Below are 25,546 nucleotides of genomic sequence, written 5' to 3' on the forward strand. Positions count from 1 at the left end.
TCCATGTTGTGGGATCTGACGTACATTGAAAGCTTAGAACTGTGAGTATTCTCACTAAACATTAGCGGACATTAAGGCGGTACAGGCTTACGGATCAAAGAAAATCCCCAGCAGAACAAAGCCTGCTAAGCCATGTGTAGTGATGCGTACCAGTCGTTCCTACACCCGGAAGCTAAAGGCAGAGAGATCAGAAGAAGTTCAGAGTCACCCTCTGCTGTATAGGCAGTCTGATCTCCCCTGGGTCTGAGCAGGCAGAACTAGCACCACCTCCGGAACCAGGCCAGTAAAGACAGACGATGACGTTTCTGGTTGCTGGGTAGATTTAGTCTCCATCGGGTTGATGATATCGGTAGTTGGCAGCTAGGTTGGTGGGTTACAGACACCTGAGCTGTCATTTCCAAATGCACCACAGAGTGCCAGGATGGCAGAGCTGCAGAGGGAAACCCTGTCTCAAAAGGTCTGCAGCAGTGGCTCAGGGGTTAGGGCCGTGGGCTGTTTTTCCAGAGAACCTGAGTTCAATTCCCAGCAACCGTATGGCAGCTCGGAATCATCTGTAACTCCTGTTGTAGCTGTTGTAGGGGATCTGACAACAAACTTGGGAGACTGCTCAACGCCTGAGGCAGATCCAAGTGCTTATAGGACTGTGGAGCAACAGGAGCTAAGCACTGGGAGAGAAGGTGGAGCGTGGCTGTGTGGTGAGGGCTTTAGGGGCTTTGGTACATATTCATTTATTGTTTGTTTGCTTACATATTTACTGTTGCAGTAGTGTGGTTTGAACTTAGTGTTCAGCTCAAGTGCCCTATAGCCGAGCTGTCTCTTAAGCCTTCCTTTTGTACTTTGAGACGGAGTCACACTAAGTTTCTCAATCACTTTGTTTAAACCCATGACTTCGACTCGCTACAGTCCTCCTGCCTCAGCCTCCCAAGGCTAGAATGGTAGGTGTGGTCCTCCAGATGAGATTGGGGGGGGGGTGCTTTGTTTTCTGAGACAGGGTCTCCTATAACTTATCTAGGCCGGCCTAGAATTCTTTACATCGCTGTAGGATGACCTTGAACTCCTGATCCTCCAGTCTCCAGTTCTCCAGGGCTGGAATGATTTGAGGTGCCATTACTCCTGTTTTGCAAGGTGTTGGGGTGGAACCCAGGGCTTCGTGCACGGTAGGCAAACCCTCTACTGACCGTGCCCCAGCCGTAGCCCCAATAAGATCTCAATCGCACCAAATTCAAGGCCTTAGAGAAATTACGTAGTGGAAACGCTTCACACAGCTTTGAGCTCAATAAATGATGACTCTGACCCATGAAGTCGCCAGCCACCTGCATTGGGTCTGCTCACGGTCTGTACTCTACAAAAGCGGTTTCTTGGTGTGTGTCCGCACGCTGGCTCCCGGGGGACCCAAGCATTCCGGCCTGCCGCCGCCCCCTACGGGTGCGCACAAAGGCATCCATTCATGCCTGTTTACAAAGCGGCCCATTCACCGGGTCCCCTTGAACCAGCAGCTGCTGGCCGCTCCCCAAGCCTCTCTATTGGTACTTCCTACTGGCCATCAGGCCTGGACCCCGCCTACTGCCGCACACTCTCGGCCAGGTTCTTTTCCCACGCCTGGCACGCTTTGCCAACTTCTGATTGGCTTGGCGCGCCAGCCGCTCTTTTTGATTGGGCAGCACTGCGCCCCATGGGCGAGGTCGGAACGGGTCGCAGCAAGTGCTGATTGGCCCGTAATGTCCACCTATGGGCGGGGCCATTCAGCACAGGCCCCGCCTCCTTTTCTGTCCAGGCCGAGGCCTCTGGACCGCCCTGGGCGCCGGTGAGTGTCCGGGGGCCCTCCCCCCGTGGTGCGCCCCAAGGGTTGGCCAGGGCCTGCCAGACCTGGGGAGGCTGGAGCCGGTGGGCCACAACGGGGGTCTTGGAGAGGAGTGGGTCGAAACATTCACCCTGGGTGCAAGCGACCCCAGGGTCCGGGAGGGGGAGGGGGAAGGTTGCAGTCACCCTGCCCCAGTTCCCACCTTGTGCCAGGCAGCCTGGGGTCATCCCTGAAGGCATCACACCGTCTGTTCTGCAGAAGGGGAAACTGAGGCAGTGCTTGGGACGTTGCGTGATAGAACACCTGAGTCATGGTCTCCAGTCCCCAGCTCCCAGGACTACTCTGTCAGATGTCAGAGGATGAAAAAACTGTGGACCAGAGAGAGGGGTCGTGACAGGCAGGGCCAGGGATGGGGAAGGATGTGTTTGGCTGCGTGTCCCAGTTTGTTTTTGTTTGACTTGGTTTAGTTAGGTTTTTTTTTCTTAGAGAGAGAGAGAGAGAGAGAGAGAGAGAGAGAGAGAGAGAGAGAGAGAGAGAGAGAGAGGAGAGAATGTGAACTCACTGTGTAGACCGAGCAGACCTCAACCCCCAATCTTGCTGCCTGAGCCTCTCATGTGCTTCGATGACTTGAGTATGCCACCACACCTAGCTAAGTCGTGTTGGAACACCCTCACAATGGACGTGGGCACTCTAATGTATAACTAAACTTCTCTCCAGTGTAGGAGAGTGGATTTGAGGTGGTTTAAGTGGTTTCTATTTCACAGGGAGTGAAAGGTGGAGGCTGGACCGAGGTGGAGAATGCAGGGACCTGGTGTTCCTGGCCCCGTGGCTTTTTTTTTTTTTTTTTTAACATCATCATATTAGTCAGGAATTCAAGATCAGCCTCAGCTACAGGATGAGTCCAGGCAAGCCTGGGCTACCTAAGACCCTGTATCAGAAAAACAAAAAAGAAAAATTAATTGTTCTGTAAGTCATACCTCTTAGCACCTCTTAAGCTACAAGTTTATTGTAGAAAAGGCCACCCTATGTCTCCTCAATTCACCCTTGAAGAGAAGACCCAAGCCTCTGAGGCTGGCATAGCATTTTGACATCATATCTGGGGACTGGGGCGTCCCACTTCCAGCGTTGAGGAAACTGAGATTCTAAGATAAAAAAAACGATAAAGCGGAGACCTAGGTCCTTTTCCTCACATGATTTTTGTTGATCTCACGAGCCTCAGTTCCTAGCGAAGAAAGTGGAGGTTCAGAAGGCTGGAGAGAGATTCAAACCCTAGGTGTACTCAGTCTGGCTCTGTGCCACGCCTTCACCTTTGCCCACCGCCGCCCACTTGGCAACAGGTTCTATCTCTGCCGGCTGCGGTGCCAGGACCCGCCCCTGCCCAGCCTGGCAGGTGTCAGGAGACGTCAGAGCCAGGTCCTGCCTCCTGAGGAGAGAGGCCCCACCTCTTGCTGGACCGCAGAGCCGGCCTCACCTGGGTGCTGGAGAGGAACTGGACTCGGAGGCCTCCCCATCTCTACCGCCAGGCGCCCAGGTAGCCTCGGGGTCCGCGGGATAAAGGAGTTATGCCACAGGGCGCTGGGTCAGGAGGAGGGGAGGTTAGGATTCAGGCTCCCGGAGCTGTAATGTGCCGGGTACCTCAAGTCAGAGGGAAGAAGCTGAGTATGGACCCCAGTGTCTGAAGGAGGAGGGCAGAGGTCTGGACCCTAGTGTCTGAAGGAGGAGGGCTGAGGTCTGGACTCCTGTGTCTGGGGTGAGGCGGGGGAGGGGATGGGAGGGGGTGGGAGAGGGAGGGCTGAGGTCCGGACTTGTGTGCCTGAGGGAGGAGGCCTGGGGTCTGGACCCCTAGGTCTGAAGAAAAAGGAATGGGGTCCTGACCAGTCTAGGTCTGAGGGAGGAGGCTGGGTTTGTAGGAAGAAGTTGGATCCTGGACTTCTGAGTCTGAGAGAGAAGCTGGGGTCCGGACCTCTGGGCCTGAGGGAGGAGAGCTAGGGTTAGGACCTCTGTGTCTTAGGGAAGAAGTTGGGTCCTGGATCCTTGAGTCTGAGAGAGAGGAGGCTGGGGCAGGATGGCTCTCACCCATTAGCTGAGGTCATAAGCTTGGTGTTGCCCCAGCCTCTGCCCAGGCGGGCGGGGCCCTGGCTGCTTCCCTTTTCCACACAGCCCTGTCTCCTCCTCCCAGGCGCTCTCACCTGCCTAAGTGACACTAAGGAGTTCTGGCACCGCATTCCTGCTGCCTGAGGGAGGGGTGTGTGGCTGGGGCTCACCCATTTGGCTTGGTCAGTTTCCCTGAACCCCACATCCCCCATTCTGACCCACGGCTGCAGTAAACTTCTCCTGTGTCTAGTGGAGACAGGGCTGGGGAGCCCATTCCAGGGTTGTGGGCCTGGACTCCAGGTCTGAGGCAGCTGAAGCTGCTCTTAAATGCTGGGAAGAGTGGGGCTGGGAGGTGCAAAGCCACCAAGCCCTTCCTGGTCAAAGGCTACAAGGCTGGAGAGGAAGCAGGTGGGTGGGGTGGGGTAAAGTCCCTGGGATGGGGCTTGGCTCTGGGTGTATCTTTACCACTCTGGAGCCTTGGGTGATCCTTGGCCCTTTGGGGCTGACCATTTGTAGAGCACGGGGAGGGGGCCAAAGTGACTGAGAACCAGGCTGCTGATGAGGAGGGCCGAGAGGGGCCCAAGACAGAGGAAGTTTGCACGTGGGAGAGGCTTCTGGGGAAAGCTCGAAGGGAAAAGATCTGGGAGGACACCGTTTGAGCAAGCTGAGTGCTTGGATGGATGTCCCCAAGGGGTGTGTTGAAGGTGCGGTTGGCCTGGTGCACAGAGGTGACAGTGCAAGAGAGGGACACAGGTGTCTCTAGGTGTTCTCTGGTTGGGGATGAGGCCGTGGGTCAGTAGTGGGGCCGTTTGCTGTGGGACATTTTTTGTGGGATATTGGACAACCCTGAAATGGCTGAGTTTCCCTGTCAGTGGCCCTGGAAGTGGGGGGAGAGGCCCAGCCACCCTGACTGCCTCCTGGAGGCTTCTTTAAAGAGGCTTGAGACCTATCTGTGTCCATACCATAAGATCTGCTGAAAGGCAGGGCCCCGGCAGCTCGTGACAGGTTCCCAGAGTCTGGGCTCTGCAAGGCCTCTGAGAATGTTGAATGAACGTGAGAAAGAGTGAATTCATGAAGCCAGAGAGAAGACGGGGATTGGGCGATCAACCTGTAATTATGGGGCAGGCAGGACCAGCGGTGCATAGAGAACTTGGCGACAGACTCAGCCATGCCCCAGCAGGGCCCCATGTCAGAGTGTAAACGGTGCTGACAACCTTTATTGTCCTTGCTACCTCACCTCCTGCCTGCTTCTCATTTGGGCTGCAGACACAAAGCACATTCCTGCCCCAGGGCCTTTGCTTTGTCCCAGCATCAGCTGGTTAGAGCCACTTAGGTCCACGAAGGCTGGAGAGGTGGCTCAGCAGTTAAGGGCATTGACTGTTCTTCCAGGGGTCCTGAGTTCAATTCCCAGCAACCACATGGTGGCTCACAACCATCTGTAATGGGATCTGATGCCCTCTTTTGGTGTGCATAAAGACAGTACAGTGTACTCACATTCATGAAATTAATAATTTTTTTTTAAAAAAAAAGAAGGAAAGAAAGAAAGGCAATACCCTAGGGAGAGGCTCTCCAGTCGGTCAGTTAAAAATATGAACACAGCCCCAGACCCAGCAAGACCCTTCCCCTGCCCTATACCTCTGATAGCCATTTACCACCATTTAAACAACTTATCTTTTTATTCTGTTTCTTCAGATTAGAATGGTACCGTCCAGTGCAAACAGAGCACAAGTCAAGAATGTATTTAAGTTTTATATAACCACATTTGGGGGTGGGCACTGGAGAGGTGGCTGTGTGGTTATCAGCTCTGGCTGCTCTTCTAGAAGACCTCAAGTCCCAACAACTACATGCATGGCGTGCAGAACCATCTATGTGTAACTACAGAGCTAGGGAATCCCTCTTCTGGTCTCCATGGATACTGGATGCATCCATAACACATTAAATATATATTTTAAACGGGGTGTAGAGACCGCTGGGCGTTTTGTGGCACTGATTGTTCTTGCAGAGAACTGCAACCACAACACATTAGTCTAGGTCCAGGGAGCTGCTGCCACCTTCTGGCCACTGTGGGAACTTGCATACATGTGGTACATATAAACTCACCCAGGCACACACACATGCACACAAATAATAAATCTTTTATTTATTTATTTATTTTACAAGAAGATTTATTTAAATTGCTCTAAATTATGTGTATTGGGGGTTATGTGTAGGTAAAAGTACCTATGGAAGCTAGAAGCACAGGACATCCAGGAACTGGAATTACAGGCAGTTGTGAACCGCGGATACAGGTGCTGGGAACAAAACTCAGGTCCTCTGAAAGTACAGTACATGCTTTCAACTGCTACGATCTCTCTCCAGCTGCATAAGTGATTTTTAAAATGTATGTATGTATGTATGTATGTATTTTGGTTTTCAAGACAAGTTTCTCTGTGTAGCTCTGACTGCCCTAGAACTCACTCTGTTCACCAATCTGGCCTTAACTCAGGTCTGCCTGCCTCTGCCTCCTGAGTGCTAGGATTTAAGGCATGGGCCACCACACCTGGTTTAAATGCATTTTTTAAAAGTAAAGCTGGGCCAGTTGGCACAGTTTTATCATCCCACCTACTCTCAGGCAGGGTGGGGTTGTAAGTTCAAGGCCATCCTGAATCGATTTAGCAAGACCTTATTTTAAAATAAAAAGTTGAAGGTCACCTTTATTCCCAGCACTCAGGAGGCAGAGGCAGCTGGATCTCTGAGATCAAGGCCAGCCTGGTCTATAGAACAAGTTCTAGGAAAGCCAGAGCTACCTCTTGTCCCAGAAAAACAAAACCACAAAGAAAAGAAAAGGTCTAGGGACATGCCTCAGAGTACAGTGTTTCTCTAGCATGCAGGAGAGATTTAAGCCCTAGTGTTACAAAAGCAAAGAAATTAGAGAGGGGACAGTCCCAATTGATGTGTCCACTCTCTTCCCACAGACCATGGCCGCAGTGACCTTGTCCGTGCCTGGGAGGAAGGTGGCCTCCAGGCCAGGCCCGGTGCCTGAGGCAGCCCAGCCATTCCTGTTCGCGCCCCGGACGCCAAATGTAGGTGGCCCTGGAGGGCCACAGGTGGAGTGGACAGCACGGCGCATGGTGTGGGTACCCTCGGAACTGCATGGGTTCGAGGCAGCAGCCCTGCGGGATGAAGGGGAGGAGGAGGCAGAAGTGGAGCTGGCGGAGAGTGGGCGGCGCCTGCGGCTGCCCAGGGACCAGATCCAGCGCATGAACCCACCCAAGTTCAGCAAGGCAGAAGATATGGCTGAGCTCACCTGCCTCAACGAGGCCTCGGTTCTGCACAATCTGCGAGAGCGCTACTACTCTGGGCTCATTTATGTGAGTGACGTTCCCCGGGGTGGGGTGCCAGGTGTCACCAACCTGACCTGAATTAGCAGGGAGTGATCTAGAATATCTGCCTTATGTCCTGTGACTGTTCTCCAACTAGTGAAAAATTGTAATGCTTTATTTTTTTATGGAATGGGACGGGAGGTGGGGTTAGACAGGTGCTCTATCACTGAGCCACGCCCCCAGCCCCTCACTGGAGGATTCTAGGCTGGGGCTCTCCCACTGAGCCACGCCCCCAACCTCTCACTGGGGGATTCTAGGCAAGGGGTCTACCACCGAGTCCTAGCCTAAGGGAATTCTAGGCAGTTCCTCTATATCTGAGCGACTTCTTTAGCCCACTTTCTGGGTTGTTTGTTTGTCTTGAGATGTGATTTCCCTCTTAACTGCAGCTGGCCACTAACTTGGGCTCCTGCTGCCTCATCCCTCAGAGTAGCTTCAATGACAGTCTTGCAACCTTAAGACTGGCCCAACTTACATCTTATTGGATGACTGGAGCCTGCTTCCACCTGACTGGAGTGTCCTATATGAGGGTACCTTTGTTACTTTGTAATAATAAAGAGTGAGAATTAATTGATACTAAGCCTATATGAATCCCATTAGTTCATCTAATTCTCTTCAGCAAGGCAATGGCCACTGTTTAACTAATAACCAAGAGGAAGAAATGAAAATAAAAACCATCATATAACCAGGCATGGAGAAGAGAGGAGGATCTTTTTTAAAATGGTAACATTTACTTACTTGGGAGTAGGGGCGTGAGGTCAGAGTACACTTGCTGTATTGGTTCTGTTCTTTTAACCTCATGTGTTCTAGGGTTCACACTCAGGTCCTCAGGTTCGGTGGTAAACATCTTTACTAGTTGAGCCATCTCACTACCTCCTGGAAGAAGACTCTTGACTTTGAGGCTAGCTGGCTATACTATTTCAAAACAACAGAATAAAACAAAATAGTGTGATGAGATTGATGATATCTAGGTTGATTAAGGTGGTCTGCCAAGCTCTGATCCATTTTTGATGTCTGCATACCATTTAGGTGGTGTACGGAAGTTGTTTAACACCAGAGGTGGTTCCGCATCCTGGCTTCATGTTAGAACCATTTGGGGAGGTCCTTTAGAATGTCTGTCGGCAGCTTCAGACCAGCACCACCAACGTGGAACTCTGGGGTGATGGTGAACATGACATGAACATAGGTTTTAGGGTTTTTTTTCCCCTTCTTTTCTTCTAAATAATCTTGCAGGGTGTATCTTGTGGACAGCCAAGGTGTGATTAACTCCATTTAAGAGAGAGCAAACAGGATTATAGAGTTTAACAAAGAATGTTAACCATAATGAAAAAAAAAAAAACTGAGAACCACTGGTAAATATTTATTAAGTACTTATGTTGTACTGGGCACTGCTCTGAGTGCCATTGTTGAGTTCTTGGCTGGCTTCTTGGCTGGGGACTGTTGATGTCACCCGACATTCCAGAATATTAAGTGACCCGGGCCCAGGGCCTACAGCCACTGAGGAATCCGTGGAAGCCCATCCAGCCCTGATAATAACCATTGGCCTGGATACACAGAGCTTCCGCTGCTAGGCACAGTTCTGAGTTCTTTTCCTAAGGAATCTTGTTGCCACCCCTTCCCCTAAACCCCCGTGCCCCAAGCCATGTACATAGGCTGTGAGGTAGGGACCGACCTCTCCTTTTCCCCTCAGCTTGGCCTAGCAGAAGCTGGTAATACTGTCGTGTGCAAACAAGCGCCATGTTGCAGGGTCTCAACAATGATGAGTTCCCACTAAGCCACATTAACTTGGGACAGCCATATCAGGTAGGAAGCACAGTTCTTGTCCCCATCGATGGAGACAGTGATACCTAGAGAGACTCCTTGCTCAGGTCGACCAAGATTCAGGCTCAGTTCCTGTCTGATGTCCAGTGCATGACATGTGTTCACTGACTGGCTAACTGATGTCAGGGAGAGTAGTGGAAGCTGAGGTCCCCAGAGACCTTGACTTAATAGGGAAATTGGTCCCTTCAGTGGGACTATAGAGGTAGAAGGAAGAGTGCTGGAGTTAATGACTATGTAAGGAGCTCTCTGCTCCATGGGACATGGGACAGTGTGTAAGAGCCCTGCTAGGAAGAAGCGGCAAACCCTGTTGTCCAGGCTTTTCTACTGTATTGGTACCAAATTTGTTCATGGTGAGCCACATCCACAGCCCCTCACTGGGGGATTCTAGACAAGGGCTCTCCCACTGAGCCACGCCCCCAGCCCCTCACTGGATGATTCTAGGCAGGGGCTCTACCACTGAGCCACGCCCCCAGCCCCTCACTGGATGATTCTAGGCAGGGGCTCTACCACTGAGCCACGCCCCCAGCCCCTTACTGGATGATTCTAGGCAGGGGCTCTAACCGCTAAACTACATCCTTACGTCTCTTTTCACTTTGAGACAAATTCTCACTAGGCTGTTTTTGGTAGCCTTCTGAACCTCCTGCCTCAGCCTCCAGAGAAACGATGATGGCAGGCCTATACTTACCAGACCTGGTTGTCACTGAGTCGTTAAGGGGGTCAATCCTTCCTGGAAGTTGCACACAGCTGGGAACCTCAGCCTCTGGCTTCCAACCCTAGACAGTTAAAGCCGAGCCAGCTTTGGCTCCTAGGTGGGACTGTAACCCGAGCATCCCAGCCTGCTGTTTGGAGAGTGGGGCGGGGCCACCTTGGCTGGCTCTGTATTCAGTCTCCCTTTAATCCCTGGGCCTTTGTAATGAGGCAGGCTGTCTACCTCTTCCAGAGGAAGCAGGACAATTGAATGTCCTCAAACTGTGCGTGGGGGTGTGGAGTGGGTGCGGAGGAGGCCCGTCTCCAGAGCCCTCTGGGCTAGGCAGCTCTTCCAGAACCTTCCAGGGACCCTCTAGGAACTGCGGCCGCTTCCCTTTTCCCCTGGCCCTGTTGGCCAGCTAGAGTTTCCATCTTGGGTGTTACCCAAGCTGTGTCTGGCCTGAGGGGCTGGCATGGGGAGTGGGCTCTGGCGCCAGCGGCCATGAGATACCCTCCCAGGGAATGTGGTCCAGCCGCCCCACCCTGAGACCTCTGAGAGCCCAGTGGGAGCAGCCTGGGAGACGAGGGAGACAGATACTAGGCTGACCGGTTCTCCCGCTTGTGGCCAGCTGCCCCGCCCCCTCTATGAGGAGGTAATACCAAGCAGCCTGGTGGCTACACCCCACTGCAGCCAGGTGGGAGGGGAGAGCAAGTACCCACTAGAGAGCCAGCAACCGGCTGACTGGCTTAACTAATAAGCAGCTATAGCCCTGAGTGGTGAGCTTTCACTAGTTCAGCTGTCTGTCTCTAGTGCTTTAGGCTAGTTAGTTGTTGGGCTGACTTAGCTAAAGGACTAACTAGTCCTTGGCTATCTAGCCACCTCTGTGGATGGTGAGTGTTTCCTGTTGATCTTGACAACCCTTGTGAGTTCAGCAGAATCTCAAGCTGACAACAATCCTCCTGCTTCGGTTCTTGTTTATTTCTTTGATTTTTTGAGAAAACAGGCCTACAGGGTTTCATGTAGCCCAGGCTAGCCTCAAACTCCATATGTAGTCAGATGTCCTGATATTTCTGACTCCACCTCCTGGGTGCTGGGACGGTGAGTGTCCGAGGCACATGGGGTGCTGGGAATGGAACCCAGGGGTGTGTGTGGCAGGCAAACATTCTGCCGATTGAGCTACACCTCCAGCCTTCTGTTTCTGTAAGATAGACTGATTCTGTAGCTCAGGCTGGCCTGGAACTCATAGCAGTCCTCCTGCTTCAGGTTCCCGAATGGTGGGTTATAGGCGCACGCACACTGTTGCCTCCAGAGCTTCCTTTCTAGCCTCGAGGCTTTACCAGATGGTCCTTCCATGTCCATCTGGGAAGCCAGAGGCCTGTGACCTGAGGCTGCCCTCCCAGCCTCATGCACCTCTGTGGTGAATCTTCACCCGTGGAAACCTCCGTACCATCTGGGAAGGTCTACCGTTAGCTTAGCTGTGTTGGTAACATTCACGCTGGGCAGAATGGCTCATGCCTGTAATCCCCTCTCTCGGGAGATGGAGGCAGGAGGATTGCTGTAATTTCGAGTCTTGCCTCAAACAAACAAAAACACCAACAAGCGGCCACAGAGATGGCTTAGCAGCAGAGATCGCTTGTTCGTCCAGAGCACCGTCTTCAACCTCCAGCACCACCCGGCAGCTCACAACCCCCTGTAACTGCAGCCGGGAGGTCCACTGCTTTCTTCTGGTCTCCGTGGGTACTGTGTGCCTGTGGCGCACAGACATGCATGCAGGCATCGTGACACACGCCCATAATCCCAGCCCTGGGGAGGCAGAGGCAGGAGGATTCCCGTGAGTTTCATTCCAACCAAGGCTATGTAGGAAGACCTTTTGTAAACCAAAGCAAACAAAACACCAAGAGACCAAAGTAGCGTTATGTTGTCGGGGTGTAGATATGCCCGTGCCTTCTACGGCTTTCCTCTTGGTGTACGCGCCCCGCTGCACACCACAGCTCTGCCGTCACTGAGGGCAGCCACCTGACACACTCTCCCCTCTTGCCTGCCATAGACCTACTCTGGCCTCTTCTGTGTGGTCATTAACCCGTACAAGCAGCTGCCTATCTACACGGAGGCCATTGTTGAAATGTACCGGGGCAAGAAGCGCCACGAGGTGCCACCTCACGTCTATGCCGTGACCGAGGGCGCGTACCGCAGCATGCTTCAGGGTGAGTGTATGGTCAGCCCTGTAGGAGGACCGGGGTGGGCACTGGGTGCTGCTGGGAGGTGGGCCAGGTTTGAATAAGAGCTTGATGATGCAATGGGAGGTGGGTGAGGATCCAGTTCTTCTGTGGAGGTTTTCCAGAGAGACAGCAAGTGTATGACACACATCTGCTTCCCAGTAGACACTCATGTAGGATCACAAGTGATAATGGGTCAGGCTATGTGACCTCCTTGGGTTTTTTTTGTTTGTTTTTAGCTTTTTTTCCAGAATTATGTATATGTGTATGTGAATGTGGCGGGCAAGCTTATGGGAGAGCAGTACCCATGGGAATCAGAAGAGGGCATCAGATCCCCTGGAGCTGAAGTTTCAGGCCGGTGTGAGCCACCTGATGTGGGTGCTAGGAACTGAACTCAGGTGGCCTTCCCTAGGTTATCCTCTGAACTGGAAGTTACCAGATAGCTGGACTAGCTGGCCATCAAGCCCCTACAGCCCACCGGTCTCTGCCCCCACAGCATGGGGATAAAGGTGTGCCTCACCATGCCCAGCCTTTCGCCTGGGGTGCTGGGACTTGAATGCAGGTCCTCAGGATTTGCAGCACTTGATCAGTTAAGCATCTCCCCGGCCCCTCGTCCTATCTTTCTGTTGTTAATTTCTGATTCATCCAAGGCAAATCGCCTTGCCTTTGGTGTTTGACCATGCGAAGGCGCCTGCCTGTGCTGGGTCGTGTGGTCAGGCCTGAGGGTCAGTCTCTGGACAAGCTTCTGCTGTTGTGGTGTGGCACTGTCTGTAGGTCAGCTGGCGATGCCACTGGGTCAGTCAAGGTCAGTCCGTTTCCATGCAAGGTATAGAAGTCTCTAGGATAACAGTCTCTTGGCTACATTGTTTAGCCTCATAATAGTTCTGTGGTATAGTTTCTTTTCTTAGCACTCACTCCCAGAGGGGGAAACTGAGGCAGTACAGTTACTGCCCGTGGCCACACTGAAGGGTAGGTGCTGAGGTAGGACTTGAACCCAGGGTCCTGGCCACTGCTTCCCATTTTCACTCTGCGCTGGGTATTGTGTTGGACGTTTGTATTTTTGAGATGGCCTCATGTAGCCCAGGCTGGCCCCTAACTCCTTTGTAGTTGAGGATGACTTTGAACTCCAGATTCTGCCTCTATCTCCTGAGAGTTGGGATAATAGGTGTGGACAGTGTGGTACTGAGAACGGAGTCCAGGGCTTTGTGCACGCTAAGTGAGGGCCTGCGGGGGCTGTGTGTACTGTGTCACCATCAGCTAGGTCCTGGGCCATCAAGCTTGGTAGCAGCTGCCATCACCCACTGAGTCATGTAATTCTTGTTTGTTTTTCTTTTTAAGATGTATACATTTCATCTTTTTGGAAATGGGTGTTTTTCCTGCATGTGTGTCAGTGCATCAGTTATATGCCTGACACAATGCCTGCTAGGACCAGAAGAGGGCACTGGACCCCCTGGAACTGAAGTTGTGAGCGATTGTGTGGGTGCTGGGAATTGAACCTGGGCCCTCTGTAATAGCAGCCACTGAGCAATCCCTCTAGTTCATATTGAGTGTGTTTTAAACATTCCCAGACTCTGACTACAGACTTGTTAGACAAAGAGCCGTGTTGAACCCATTTTTTTGGATAGGTAAATGGAGGTACAAAGCAAATCAGAGACTGGTCCAGGGTCACAAGAGAGGAGACTGGACCACAAAATTGGTTCAGACCTGATGTGTGTAAGATTCATTAATAAGGTCCATGTGGCACACAAACGTGGATGCTCACTCTGGAGTCACACCGAAGGCAACTATCGTGTGTCCTAAGGATTTCCAGAGTCTGTGCCCTGAATGTCGCTTCCTTTGAGAAGCACTGGAGGCTCCCCATCCTCTAGTCACTGCCTTAGCTCTTATTCAGTGTTCTTTTCTGTGCTGATAATAGGACCTAGCACTTAGTAGGTGGTCAGAGTATGTAATGAGATGGTGGCACTATGCCCAGGGTTGCAGTCAGAATAGTCTAAGCTAGACATCCAATTTTTGGGGGGGTTTTTTGGTTGTTGTTTATTTGTTTTTGAGAGAGGGTTTCTCTGTGTAGCTCTGGCTGTCCTGGAACACACTCTGTAGACCAGACTAGACTCGAACTCAGAGATCCAGCTGCCTCTGCCTCCTGGGTGCTGGGATTAAAAGTGTGCACCAGCACTGTCCAGCTCACTGCTCACTTTCCAATTCTTGAGTCTGCAGTGCCTAGCCTGAGGTGGTGCACAGTAGGGGCTCAAATTGAAGTTGAGAGGTGAATTGTGTCTGTGTAATTTGGGTTCCACTGACGAGGAAATCAAGGTTCAGAGAGGGACGGCTGCTTCTGTAGGGCCACTCAGGGAGGTTTGGTGAGGAGAGGGTGTCTGAACACAGGAGGGTTGTACATTTACAACTCTGCCATTTCCTTATGATTCTGGAACGATGGTGAGATGCAAAGGGGCCAGGAAACTTCGAGATTGTCTAGGTGACATGTCAATCCCTTCTGTCCCCTACAGATCGTGAGGATCAGTCCATTCTCTGCACGTGAGTTATCCTAAAGGGCTCCCGAGGCAAAGGTTTCCATAGACTATGGCTCTGCACAAATGCGAAGGGTACCAGTGGGTGTGGCATTGGGTAAACCAGCAGAGCGCCATGGGACGTGGCTTTCCATAAATGTGTGGGCAGGGGCTGCCTGGTCTCCCTGCCCACCCGACCTCCCCTTACTCCCTCCACAGGGGAGAGTCTGGAGCTGGGAAGACAGAGAACACCAAGAAGGTCATCCAGTACCTGGCCCATGTGGCATCATCTCCAAAGGGCAGGAAGGAACCTGGTGTCCCTGTAAGCCACAGAGCCTCGGCACACTCCAGACTTGTCACTAGCAGCATCTTTTATCTTGGGCTGCACTCCACGTTCACAGTTGGTGCAGGGGCCTATGTTTCCCTGTGCTAGCTGGGCACCTCCTGTGTGCTCGCCCTGAAGCCAGGAGTGAGCAGGCTGGAGATGTGAGGCTGGCTCTTAGCCCTGTCGGTTGGAGGGCAGTGCTTGGCACATCGCACATGCTTCATTCTGAGGCCTGGTGTGTCTAGGTTTGGAGGGCAGTAGAGGTAACCCCTGTAGTCTCAGGGAGTGGTTACCCCAACAACATTCACAGGAAGCCCCAGCCATGGTGGGTGAGTCCTGACGGGGGGCAGAGGGAGGTGGTACAGTGAGATTTAAGCCTGGTGCATAATCCCCGAGGTCCTAGCCCCTCAGCCCCAGCTCTGCCCTGAGGCCTCCAGTTCACCTACATGTCTGTCCATGTTCCATGTGCCGTGTCCTGGTTCGTGTGTCCTGTCCTGTGACTTCCTCAGGCCTCCGTCAGCACCATGTCTTATGTGAGTAGCAGGAAATCCCCTTGCCACCCCAGGGTTACCCAGTGTCACTTGGGGCCACCAGCCCACAGCCTTCCAGGAGACACGGTCCGAGAATGGCATACCAGCCCACAGAGACCCACAGAGCCACTGTTGACAGTTCTACGTGCACATGCCAGGACCACATGGCCGTCTAGCTCACACCTACTGTATGCACAAAGCCAAGGTCCTCTCCTGTTGCCCTTCAGCCCCACTGTGTTCAAGCAAGCCCATAGAAAGTCCCTCACATACACACATCCCCACTCACCCTGCTGTTCATGGCAGCACTGACATGTGTACAGACCCAGGCCCCATACTGCTATTCAGTTCGGTCTCCCTGTCAGCAAGGACAGCTCTCCCACGTTGTGCCAGGCCTGCTGTTGTGCACATGTTCAGGCCTTATGCTGGCATTTAACACAGTACATGTGGCCCAGTCTGCTGCCATTCATACCAGCTCTACTGTGTTCGCATGCCTAGGCTCCATGCTGACACTTAGTACAGTCCTACTATGTGCCTGTAATTGCTCCCCCACACCCCAGTATTCACATTTACAAAGCAAGGCTCTCTACCACCACTCAGCCTGACCCCACTATGTTCATATGCCCAGACCTCATGACTGCTTTTAGTGCAGTCATACTGTCTGCAGAGTCATGCCCCTCTATTGTTCACGGAAACCCTACTGTGTCCACAAGACTAGGTCCTTACCTCCATACTGTGTGCACGCCCCAGTCCTACCCTATGCAGCCTGGGCCTGTGCTGCCTGCCATGTGGACAGAGAGTGGCCACAGATGCTATCACACAGTAACCCAGACACCCAAGCCACCCCTCCCTCCCAGTAAGGCTGGAGGAACAAGCTTTCACAGCACCAAGCCACACGACCCTTACCTTGCACATCATCTTTTTTTGTTGTTGTTCATTTTATTTATTTATTTTTTCTGGGATAGGCTCTTATTTCATAGCCCAGGCTGGCCCTGAAATGGCTCTGTAGCACCTGCCGGTCTTGAACTTATATCAACTCTACCTTCCCATTCCCAAATGCTGGGATTATGGGTGTGAGCCACCGTGCTGGGCTGCATTTGGTTTTTTGTCCATTTGACAAAGCCACTGACTGATGTCGACTGAGAAAACACATGCAGGCTACCATTTATTAGCACCTACTGTGTGCCTGGCTCTGACACCAGAGGAGCCAGAAATAAGTTCAGCATAAGGAACTGCCTTCACAGCACAAAACTACCATTTATTTTAATTTTTATTGGATTTTTTAAATTTACATTTCAAATGTTACCCCCTTTCCTGGTTTCCTGCCCATAACCCTCCTATCCCATCCCCCCTCCCTCTGCTTCTATGAGGGGGTTCCCCCACCTACCCCTTCCCGCCTCCCCGGCCTGGCATTCCCCTACACTGGGGCATCGAGCCTTGGCAGGACCAAGGGCTTCTCCTCCCATTGGTGCCCAACAGGGCCATTCTCTGCTACATTCTCTAAACTTGTTTCTGCAAGTAATGTATGGGGATCTGTGAACTGCAGAACAAACATGTCGTCAGCAGACGGTGGTTGACAGTTCGGTGTGCACCCTTGCAGACGTCTCTCCCTGTGTTTACTACCATGTGTGTCTGTAGAAGTAACCATGTTGTTTGAGCCGTAGTTTCTAACCTTTTGTTTCTTACTAATGGGAACACGACTGGTTCTGCAACATTTTTTCCCCTTTGTTTGGTTGTTTTACTTCCACTCAACAGTAAAGCTCCAAGAATTTTCTCTGTTCCCCTCACTAAACACACGGCAGGCAAGACTCTTCCACCCAGATACAAAAGGCCCCACCCAGACAAGGCCAGCCCAACGCCCAGGCCCCATGAGAGGGAGCCTCCCTTTCTCACTGATGCACCGTCTCCCATGCCCTGCAGGGGGAGCTAGAGCGGCAGCTTCTTCAAGCCAACCCCATCCTAGAAGCCTTCGGCAATGCCAAAACGGTGAAGAACGACAACTCTTCCGATTTGTGAGTATGGGGGCTGTGCATACAGCAGCCTGGAAGACTGGGGCCCGATTTGGGGATAGGGAAGAAGGGACGAGACCGGGGTCTGGAAGCCTAGGGTTTGAGAGAGGAGGTCTTTGGAGGATCTCTGGGTCTGAGGAAGGAGGCTGAGGATAAGGGGTCCTAGCTGCTGGTGGCTTAGCAAAGTTGTCTGGACCCGAATTTCCTGCGGAGTCCCTGCTTGGGACTCACTGCTGGTGTGAGCTTGAGGTAGAAGGAGGAGGTATGGATTTGGGGAGACTTAAGCCCTGCGCCATTTTTGCGACAGGGCAAATTCATCCGCATCAACTTTGATATTGCTGGCTACATCGTGGGAGCAAACATCGAGACCTGTATCCTCTGAGCAATCCTGGGAGGCGTGGGTAGCAGCCAAGGAGGACAACCCTCTGAGCCTTCACCCAGAAAAGATGCCCCTGGGTAGTCCTTCAGGGGACCCTGTGGTGATGCTCAGCTGGGGACCGAGCAGTCTTGGGAGGGCGTGCTTGTCTGGACCTTCACATTCACGCATTTCTGATGTGCTGTTCAGCCCGTGGTCAGACTCTCGTCTGTGCTTTATGGAGTGGGGGGCATGGGAGTCCAGGGAGATTCAGGAGAGGATGGGTCTGGGAAAGCCAGGTGAACATCCAGAATTTTTTTCTTAGTGAGGCTATAGAGGGTGTGCTTAACTGTCTAAACAACAACACGGGAACTTTCAGGGAAAACTCTTCTAGGAAATCTAGGCAGAGAGAGCTTCAGGGCTCAGTGTTATCAGGGTGGGGCAACCCCGCTGCTTGCTGGGTGCCCATCTCCTTCTCCCGGAATGGTATGTACCTCATTGAAGCAGCAAACAGCAAGGTGTACCTCTCATCCCAGCACTCAAGACCCTGTCTCAAAATACCTAACAAAACGAGAGGCTGAGGGCGGAAGAGACGGCTCTCCATGTGGGTTCTGGGAACTGAACTCAGATCTTTGGGCTTAGTGGCAAGCACCTTTACCCACTGAGCCTCATTGCAATTTCCCATTGATTTAAGTTTACATTATTCTGTCCTTCTGTGGGTGTTTTTGCCTGTGTCTATGTCTGTGTACCATGTCCCTGGTGCTGGCAGAGGCCAGAAAAGAGCATTTGATCTCTTGCGACAGAGTTACAGATGGTTCTGAGACACAATGTGGATGCTGGGAATCGAACCCTGGTCCTCTGTTTAAGAACAGCCTGTGGCGCATGCCTTCGATCCCAGCGTTTAGAGGCAGAGGCAGGTGGATCTCTGAGTTCAATACCAGCCTGGTCTACACAGTGAGTTCCAGGACAGCTAAGGTTACATAGAGAAATCCTGTCTTGGAAAACTGAAAAGCAATGACAACAAACAAACAAACAAACAAACGACTTGCACTTAACCGCTGATCCATCCCTCTAGCTCCACGTTATTTTTATTTTAATTCATTCATTAATTAATTAATCTTTGAGATGCTGGTCCGGAATTCATTATGTAGTCTAGGCTGATCTGCATCCCAAATACTGAAACCGCGTGCAGCAGGCTCCTTGACCCGCTTTCCCCAACCAGATCTGCTGGAGAAGTCCCGGGCCATCAGACAGGCCAAGGACGAATGCAGCTTCCATATCTTCTACCAGCTGCTAGGGGGCGCTGGGGAGCAGCTAAAAGGTTAGTGTCATTCTTTCCCAGCCTGCTTTGCCCTGGGGTGGTTGAGAAGTGAGGTCTTCCACTCTCCACACCCCCAGCGGAAGCCGCAGCCCCAGAACGGAGTCGCTGTGCTGTGTCCAGTCCTGCCGTCCCTGTGATGTGTGGGAACAGCACAGCGTCTGAGCGGCACAGCTCAGGGCTCCTGTATTCTGGGATTCTGTGTGCTGGCCTCCCAAGCCTTGCTTTCTACCCTCTGCTTCCAGCTGCCTTCTGGCTTTCGCTCCTGCCCGCGGCATCTGTCTGCTCCGTCCCTGCACCCCTGTTCCTCCCGGCCCTATGGTGGCTCTGCCTTGCTGTGGCCTCTCACAACTCCATGCTTCCAGCTGACCTTACTGTGTACTGTGGTGCCTGCAAGCTGCCTTCTGTTGTGGTTCCTGCCGGCTCGGAGGCTATGCCAGAGGTTGTGCCCTCTCTTGTCTCCTCTCTTCTTTTTCTTTCTTTTTTTTTTTTTAAAGATTCTTTTATTTTATATATGTGAGTACACTGCCACTGTCCTCAGACACACCAGAAGAGAGCATCTCCATTACAGATGGTTGTGAGCCACCATGTGGTTGCTGGGAATTGAACTCAAGACCTCTGGAAGAGCAGTCAGTGCTCTCAACTGTTGAGCCATCTCTCCAGCCCTCCTCTTTTTCTTTTTGAGACAAGATCTCGCTATGTAGCCCAGGCTAGTCTGTAATTCCCAGCAGTTCCCTGCTTCAGTCTTCTGAGTGCTAGAATGACAAGCATGTCTGACTTTGTAACTCCTTAATCCTCTGCCTTCTGTCCATAGCTTTGTCTGTCCCTCCTGGATCCTATGTTGGTCCCTCGATACCCTGGTTCCAACTCCGTGGCTTCTGGCAGCATGTGTGTCCCCGGGTGCTGGTTCTGTCATCTTCTCGAGTGCCTTCTCTAGCCTGCCTGCCCCAGGCCCACCCAACCATCAGTAACAGATCTCAGGTCCTGTCATGACACAGCTGACCCCAGCACTCCCTCTGTCTACAGCTGACCTCCTTCTGGAGCCCTGCTCCCATTACCGCTTCCTGACCAACGGGCCCTCATCATCCCCCGGCCAGGAGCGGGAGTTATTCCAGGAGACCCTGGAGTCCCTGCGAGTGCTGGGCCTCCTCCCAGAAGAGATCACTGGTGAGTGAGCCTGGGCCACTCCTACCTATGACTGGGATTGTCTTTGAGAGTGAGTGTTTGAGTGTGAGTGTGCAAGTGTGTGTGAGCATGTGTGAGTGCAAGTGTGTTAGAGTGTGTGTGAGTGTGTGTGAATGTGTGTGTGTCTGTGTCTGTGTCTGTGTCTGTGTGAGAGAGAGGATAGCCTAGAGATGCTTCTCCTCTGAGGATTGAGCTCAGGCTGCCATGTTATATGATAAGCATACTTAGCCATCTCTTTGTCTTCACCTGAACTGCTCCACCTCCCAGGCTACTGTTTAAGTTGTTATTGCTACTGCTGTGTAGAAAGGGGTGGAGCTCTTCCAGGGAGGAGGTGGGCAGATCTCCCCTCTTCACTTCACAGAGACTATGGAAGTGAGATCAACCAGCCATATAAATGTTAGGAGCCTGGTCAAGTAGAGAGGTGTGCAGAGCAGGGAATCGGGGGTTGGAGTTGGGGTACAGCTCCACACAGGAGGCCAGACAAGGGTAGCTGGAAGAAAAGGTGCTTGGGCAGAGGCCTGAGGTGAGGACAGTAGGAAGAGCATCCTGGTATGGGCTGTGCAAAGGCCTGGGGGCAGGAGAAGTGTGAGTTTGAGAAGTTGAAGCTTCAGGAGTGAGTTGGGTCTTCTTTGAGTTTCACTCGACATTTTATATTGCAATAGTAAGAAGAGCTCTTGGGGACAACAGGAAAGGAGAAGTGATGATTTCACAGTGCTGTGTGTCAAGTGGACAAGGGATGGGGTGTCCGGGTTAGTTCTTATTATCAACTTGACACAGCCTTGAGCAGCCTGGAAAGAGGGACTTCACCTCAAGGCTTATGTGGTCAGATCGGCCTGTGCGCATGTCTGTAGGGGATTGTCATGATTGATAATTAATGTTGGAGGACCCAGTCCACTGTGGGTGGCGCCATTCCTAGGCAGGCTATGTTTCTGGCTATGTAAGAAAGCAGGCTGGGCATAAGCTGGAGATCAAGGCAGTAAGCAGATTTGTCCATGGTTTTTGCTTCATTTCCTGTTTGAGTTTCTGCCCTCACTTCCCTCAGTGATGAACTGTGTCCTGGAAGTGTTGGCCAAGTAAACCCTTTCTTCCCCTAAGTTGCTTTTGGTCAGAAGTTTTATCACAGCAACAGAAAGCAGAGATCAGAAGCCGAGACAGGGTCACTTGCTGCCCATAACTACCCAAGCTGCCCATAAACTCCCTGTGTAGGCAAGGATGACTTGAATTCCTAATTCTCCTGCCTCCGTTCCTACCTCCTGAGTGCTGGTCTGACAGGTGTGCACCAACGTGCCTGGCTTATGTAGTGTTGGGGATGGAACCTAGGACCTCATACATTGCTAGCCAGGTACTCTGCCAGCTCAACTACATTGACAACCTTTTAAATTATTATTACGATGATGGTGGTGGTGGAGATGGTGTTCATGTTTGTTTCAGAGTCTCATACTATAGCCCAGACTGGCCAGGAACTGGCTATGTAGCTAAGAAAGGCCTCAAGCTTATAGCAATTCTCCTGCCTCAGCTTCCAAAGTATGACAATGGCAGGCACTGGCCGCTTTACCCAGCTGGACCACAGCATCTTTTGAGAGGTTGTGGTATCTCCCTTTGTGGATGGGCTGGGTTCTCAGACAAAGACCCCTAGGTGTACGTGGTCCACTGGGCTCCACCTCACAGTTTGAGTCTCCCCAGGAGTTCATGTTGCCTTCAGGGCTCAATCTAGAGGGCTGAGCACCTGAACGTACCCACTCCCAGCCACACCCACACCAATGGCCAGATTTCCTAACCATGGTTTTGTAATTCCCTAGGCTGCTAGTCTATGGTCAGGCAAGCCTCTTGACACCAGATGGCCCATGTGACCCTCCTGTGAAGTGGGTCCAGTGGCTGATGGGAGTTTTCCATTCTGCGAACTAAATTTTCAGAGTTTGAATGTGCTTACAGCCTGACATTGGGTCACGACTTCAGCTGCACTTTCTCTTTCCGGAGAGAGGATCATGTCGGTCACCTTCATCCCGAGCCCCCAGAGCCTGGCTCTAGACTCCCACTGTCTGCCCATGCACATTTAACTTAAGTCGTTCATGTATTTTGGTGCTGAGGTTTGAATGCTGGGCAAGGTGCACTACCACTGAGCGGCATCCTCAGCCCGTCACTGGGAGATTCTAGGCAGGGGCTGCACCCAACAGCCGTATCCTAAAACCTCGGTTGGTTTTAGCTGCAGGGGTGCCACGTCGCCACCATCCACAAGGTGGTGCCAGTCCTCTGCTCCCTAGCTCTGGACTCGCTCTCCGTCTCTCTAGGAAGTTTGTATATTTTTATTGGAGTGGCAGACAGATGGGATCATGTGACAGTCTCCTTGTGTCCCATTTGCATGGACTAGAGCCCAACGTCTTTGCATAGACTCTGTTTCAGATCAAAGAGGAGACAGAAGGTCAGGAAGTCTTGCCTGGGTTCCACCTCTATTCAAGAGATGGTAGAGTGGTGGTGGACCCTGTAACCCACAGCCAGAAATGTAGACGGACATGCCCGAGGGCAGCCTGGGGCAGACAGCATTTGGGACCCAATAAGAAAGGACCTCTGTGTATCTGTCTGATATTCACTTGGTATCTTTCCCTGTGACTGCCAGGCTGGTAAGGTGAACAGTTAGCAGACACAGGGAACCTGAGAGTCTCTCTTATGAGTAAGAGTCTTAAGTTCATGACAATCCTCCTGCCTCAGCTTTCCAATTTTCAGAACTGTAGATATGAGCCACCGTACTCAGTCCCATCTCACCTGGAGGCGGTCCTTGGAGTCCTGATCATGGGTCTATCCCAGGGTCAGAGTGACCTCATACTGACTGTAAATTATTCTGTTTTATTTTTTTTTATACCCATGATGGATGAGGCCGCCACAAAGAACCACAACTGTGCTTCTGTCCCAGAGGGGGACGCTGAGGCCTCGTTTTCTGCAGACCTGGCTGTCGCCCCAGGTTAGCTGAGCTTAGTGCCCAATCCTGCTCTGCCTGGTCCCAATAGCACCCCAGTTTTGCCAGTCATACAGACAGATCTCCCAGCATTGGTCCCGAGAGGCCCTCAGGGTGTCAGCTGCCCAACACAGGCCTTTCCAGCCCTCAGCAGCAGTGATCTCTGTCTCGTGCTCTTAGCACACCAATCCTCAGCTCTGGGACCCAGGACCTTGTGTGGAGTGGCTCCTGTCAGCTGCAGAACTCTCAGCCTTCCTGGAACTCCTGTCTGCCCCAGCCCTCACTATCTTCCACTCTGAGTGTCAAATGAGAGACCAGTGAGTCCAGCCCCTTCCTACTGCCCAGCCAGAGAAACTGAGGCCCAAATGGACACTCCACGATTTTTTCCCGTCTTTGACTTCTTTATCTTATGTGTATGGGTGTTTTGCCCGCATGTATTCCTGTGCTATGCCCAAGGGCGCCAGTTCCTCTGGACCTGGAGGTACAGGTGTTTGTGAGTCACCAATGTGGTTAGAGAAATGTGAACCCTGGTCCTCTGTAAGGGTGGCAGCCAGTGCTCTTAACCACTGAGCCATCTCTCCAGTCTCCGTTCAGCAAATCCTACCTTTGACTACTGGGCTTCTGTTTAAATGTCTGATATTTCTTTTGTTTTTCTTTTCCACATTGATTTATTTAGCCCTTGCATATGCATGGAGGTAGGGGCAGCTTTGGGAAGTCGTTTCTCCCCTTCCACGATGCAGGTGCTGGAGAATGAGCTCAGGGTTCCAGGCTTGGGGGCCAGGCCCTTCACCAGCTGAACCATTTCTCCAGCCTTGGATCGCTTTTTGTTGTTGAGGCGGAGTCTGCAGCCCAGGCTGGTCTTGAATTTCTGATCCTCCTGCCTCCACCTCCCGAGTGCTGGGATGATAAGCATGGACCATCACAGTGTGTGTGTGTGTGTGTGTGTGTGTGTGTGTGTGTGTGTGTGTGTGTGTGTGTGTGTCCCCAGTTTCCGTTGATGTGCTGTGTACAGGAACTGCATGACGGACAGGAAAGCTCCCGTAGCTTCAGCTGAGGTCCTACCTCTGCCAGCTTATGAACTCAGTGACCCTGAGTTTTGTGCCTCGGTTTCTCCATCTGTCAACTCGGGATCATAGGTAGCAGGGTCCACCTCCTAGAGCTGTTTTTGAAGGTCAGGTGCTTGGATTGGACGTGGTACAGGGAAGAGAAAATAATCCATGTCTGTTGACTACGTAAACCTTGGAGACTGAGCAGCTGGGGTGGGGAACAGTGCACGCTGTGTTGTGCCTTAACGGTGCCATGGAGACAAAGGACACAAACACAGCTGCCGCAGCCCATCATTGACCCCTGTGCCCGTGCTCAACGTGTTGATAGAATTCTGAATCAAACCAGCTCAGGGGCTGAGAGACAGCTCAGCCCTTAAGAGCACTGACTGCTCTTCCAGAAGACTCAGGTTTGAGACCCAGCAGCCATACGGAGGCTCACAACTCAGGGGGATCTGCCTCTGTGGTCATCGTGTGCACATAATGCACTGATAAGCTATACAACACAAATTAAAAACAAAGGGAAAAATTAGCAACAGTTTCCCAGGTGATACAGTGGTTACCCCCTCTCCCTCCCTCTCCTGTTCCCCCCCCGCACACCCCTCCCCATAGAAAATACTTCCATGATAAGTAGTAACACAGATGGTGATAGTCCCTAGGCACACAGGCTAAGCTGCTCCTCTACAGTGCCCCGGGTGTCCTCCAGGGGGCAGCACAACCTCTGTTCTCAAAGCACCTAGCATTCCTAATGAAAAATCAGTGCACTAGGTGATCACAGCCAAGGCATTTGCAGAATCTAAGCATTTTCTCCCTAGATTTATTTGTAAACCAAACCCTGCTGTGGTCAGAGGTCTCTGAGGTCGGTGGCTGGACACCTTACCAAAAACCTGAGGTATAGAAGCCGGGGCTGGGGCCTAGTTGGTGAAGGCCTGGGTTCTCCTAAGTCAGGTCTGGTGGTGGTGTCTTGTCATCTTAATACTAGGGAAGTAAAGGCAGGAGTTCAAGGTCACCCTTAGCTATATTGAAAGGTCTAGGTGTATGAAACTAGTCCCAAACAATCAAAAAAGCAAAACAAAACAAAATAAAACAAACAAAAAACCAACAAAATCCTAGGAAAGAGGAATTGAGAGAGGAATAGATTTATTTGAGGGACAGAAGAATCCTTTGTTCTGTTCTGCAAGGAAAACAGCTCAGTAAGTAAAGGAGCTTGCAGCCAAGCCACAAGACCAGAGTTCAAGTCCTGAAATCTGCACAGTAGAAGGAGAGAACCAACTCCTGTAAGGTGTCTCTGTGAGAGAGACAGAGACCACCAGCCAGGAAACACATGTGCAGATCAAACCGTGAGGCGGCT

At 51.9% G+C, this 25,546-nt stretch overlaps 1 protein-coding gene across 2 annotated transcripts in view; it reads left to right on the forward strand.

Annotated features, from left to right (window-relative positions):
* The first annotated feature begins 3,165 nt into the window (after nucleotides 1–3,165).
* The window catches only part of Myh14 (myosin heavy chain 14), a 59,277-nt gene continuing 36,896 nt past the window's right edge, over nucleotides 3,166–25,546 (forward strand). Inside the window, exons 1-10 of one of the 2 annotated variants that reach the window (XM_032893735.1) lie at nucleotides 3,166–3,332; nucleotides 6,850–7,245; nucleotides 11,811–11,967; nucleotides 14,484–14,511; nucleotides 14,703–14,805; nucleotides 15,318–15,341; nucleotides 17,256–17,347; nucleotides 17,630–17,715; nucleotides 18,922–19,020; nucleotides 20,044–20,184. In XM_032893735.1, coding sequence (XP_032749626.1) covers nucleotides 6,853–7,245; nucleotides 11,811–11,967; nucleotides 14,484–14,511; nucleotides 14,703–14,805; nucleotides 15,318–15,341; nucleotides 17,256–17,347; nucleotides 17,630–17,715; nucleotides 18,922–19,020; nucleotides 20,044–20,184 — 1,123 coding nt within the window. In that variant the 5' untranslated portion in view covers nucleotides 3,166–3,332; nucleotides 6,850–6,852. Of the gene's footprint in view, nucleotides 3,333–6,849; nucleotides 7,246–11,810; nucleotides 11,968–14,483; nucleotides 14,512–14,702; nucleotides 14,806–15,317; nucleotides 15,342–17,255; nucleotides 17,348–17,629; nucleotides 17,716–18,921; nucleotides 19,021–20,043; nucleotides 20,185–25,546 lie in introns of those variants that run through there. The other variant, XM_032893734.1, reaches the window with a different exon arrangement.

Source organism: Rattus rattus, chromosome 2 (genome assembly GCF_011064425.1).
Source record: "Rattus rattus isolate New Zealand chromosome 2, Rrattus_CSIRO_v1, whole genome shotgun sequence".
Taxonomy (NCBI): Eukaryota; Metazoa; Chordata; class Mammalia; order Rodentia; family Muridae; genus Rattus; species Rattus rattus.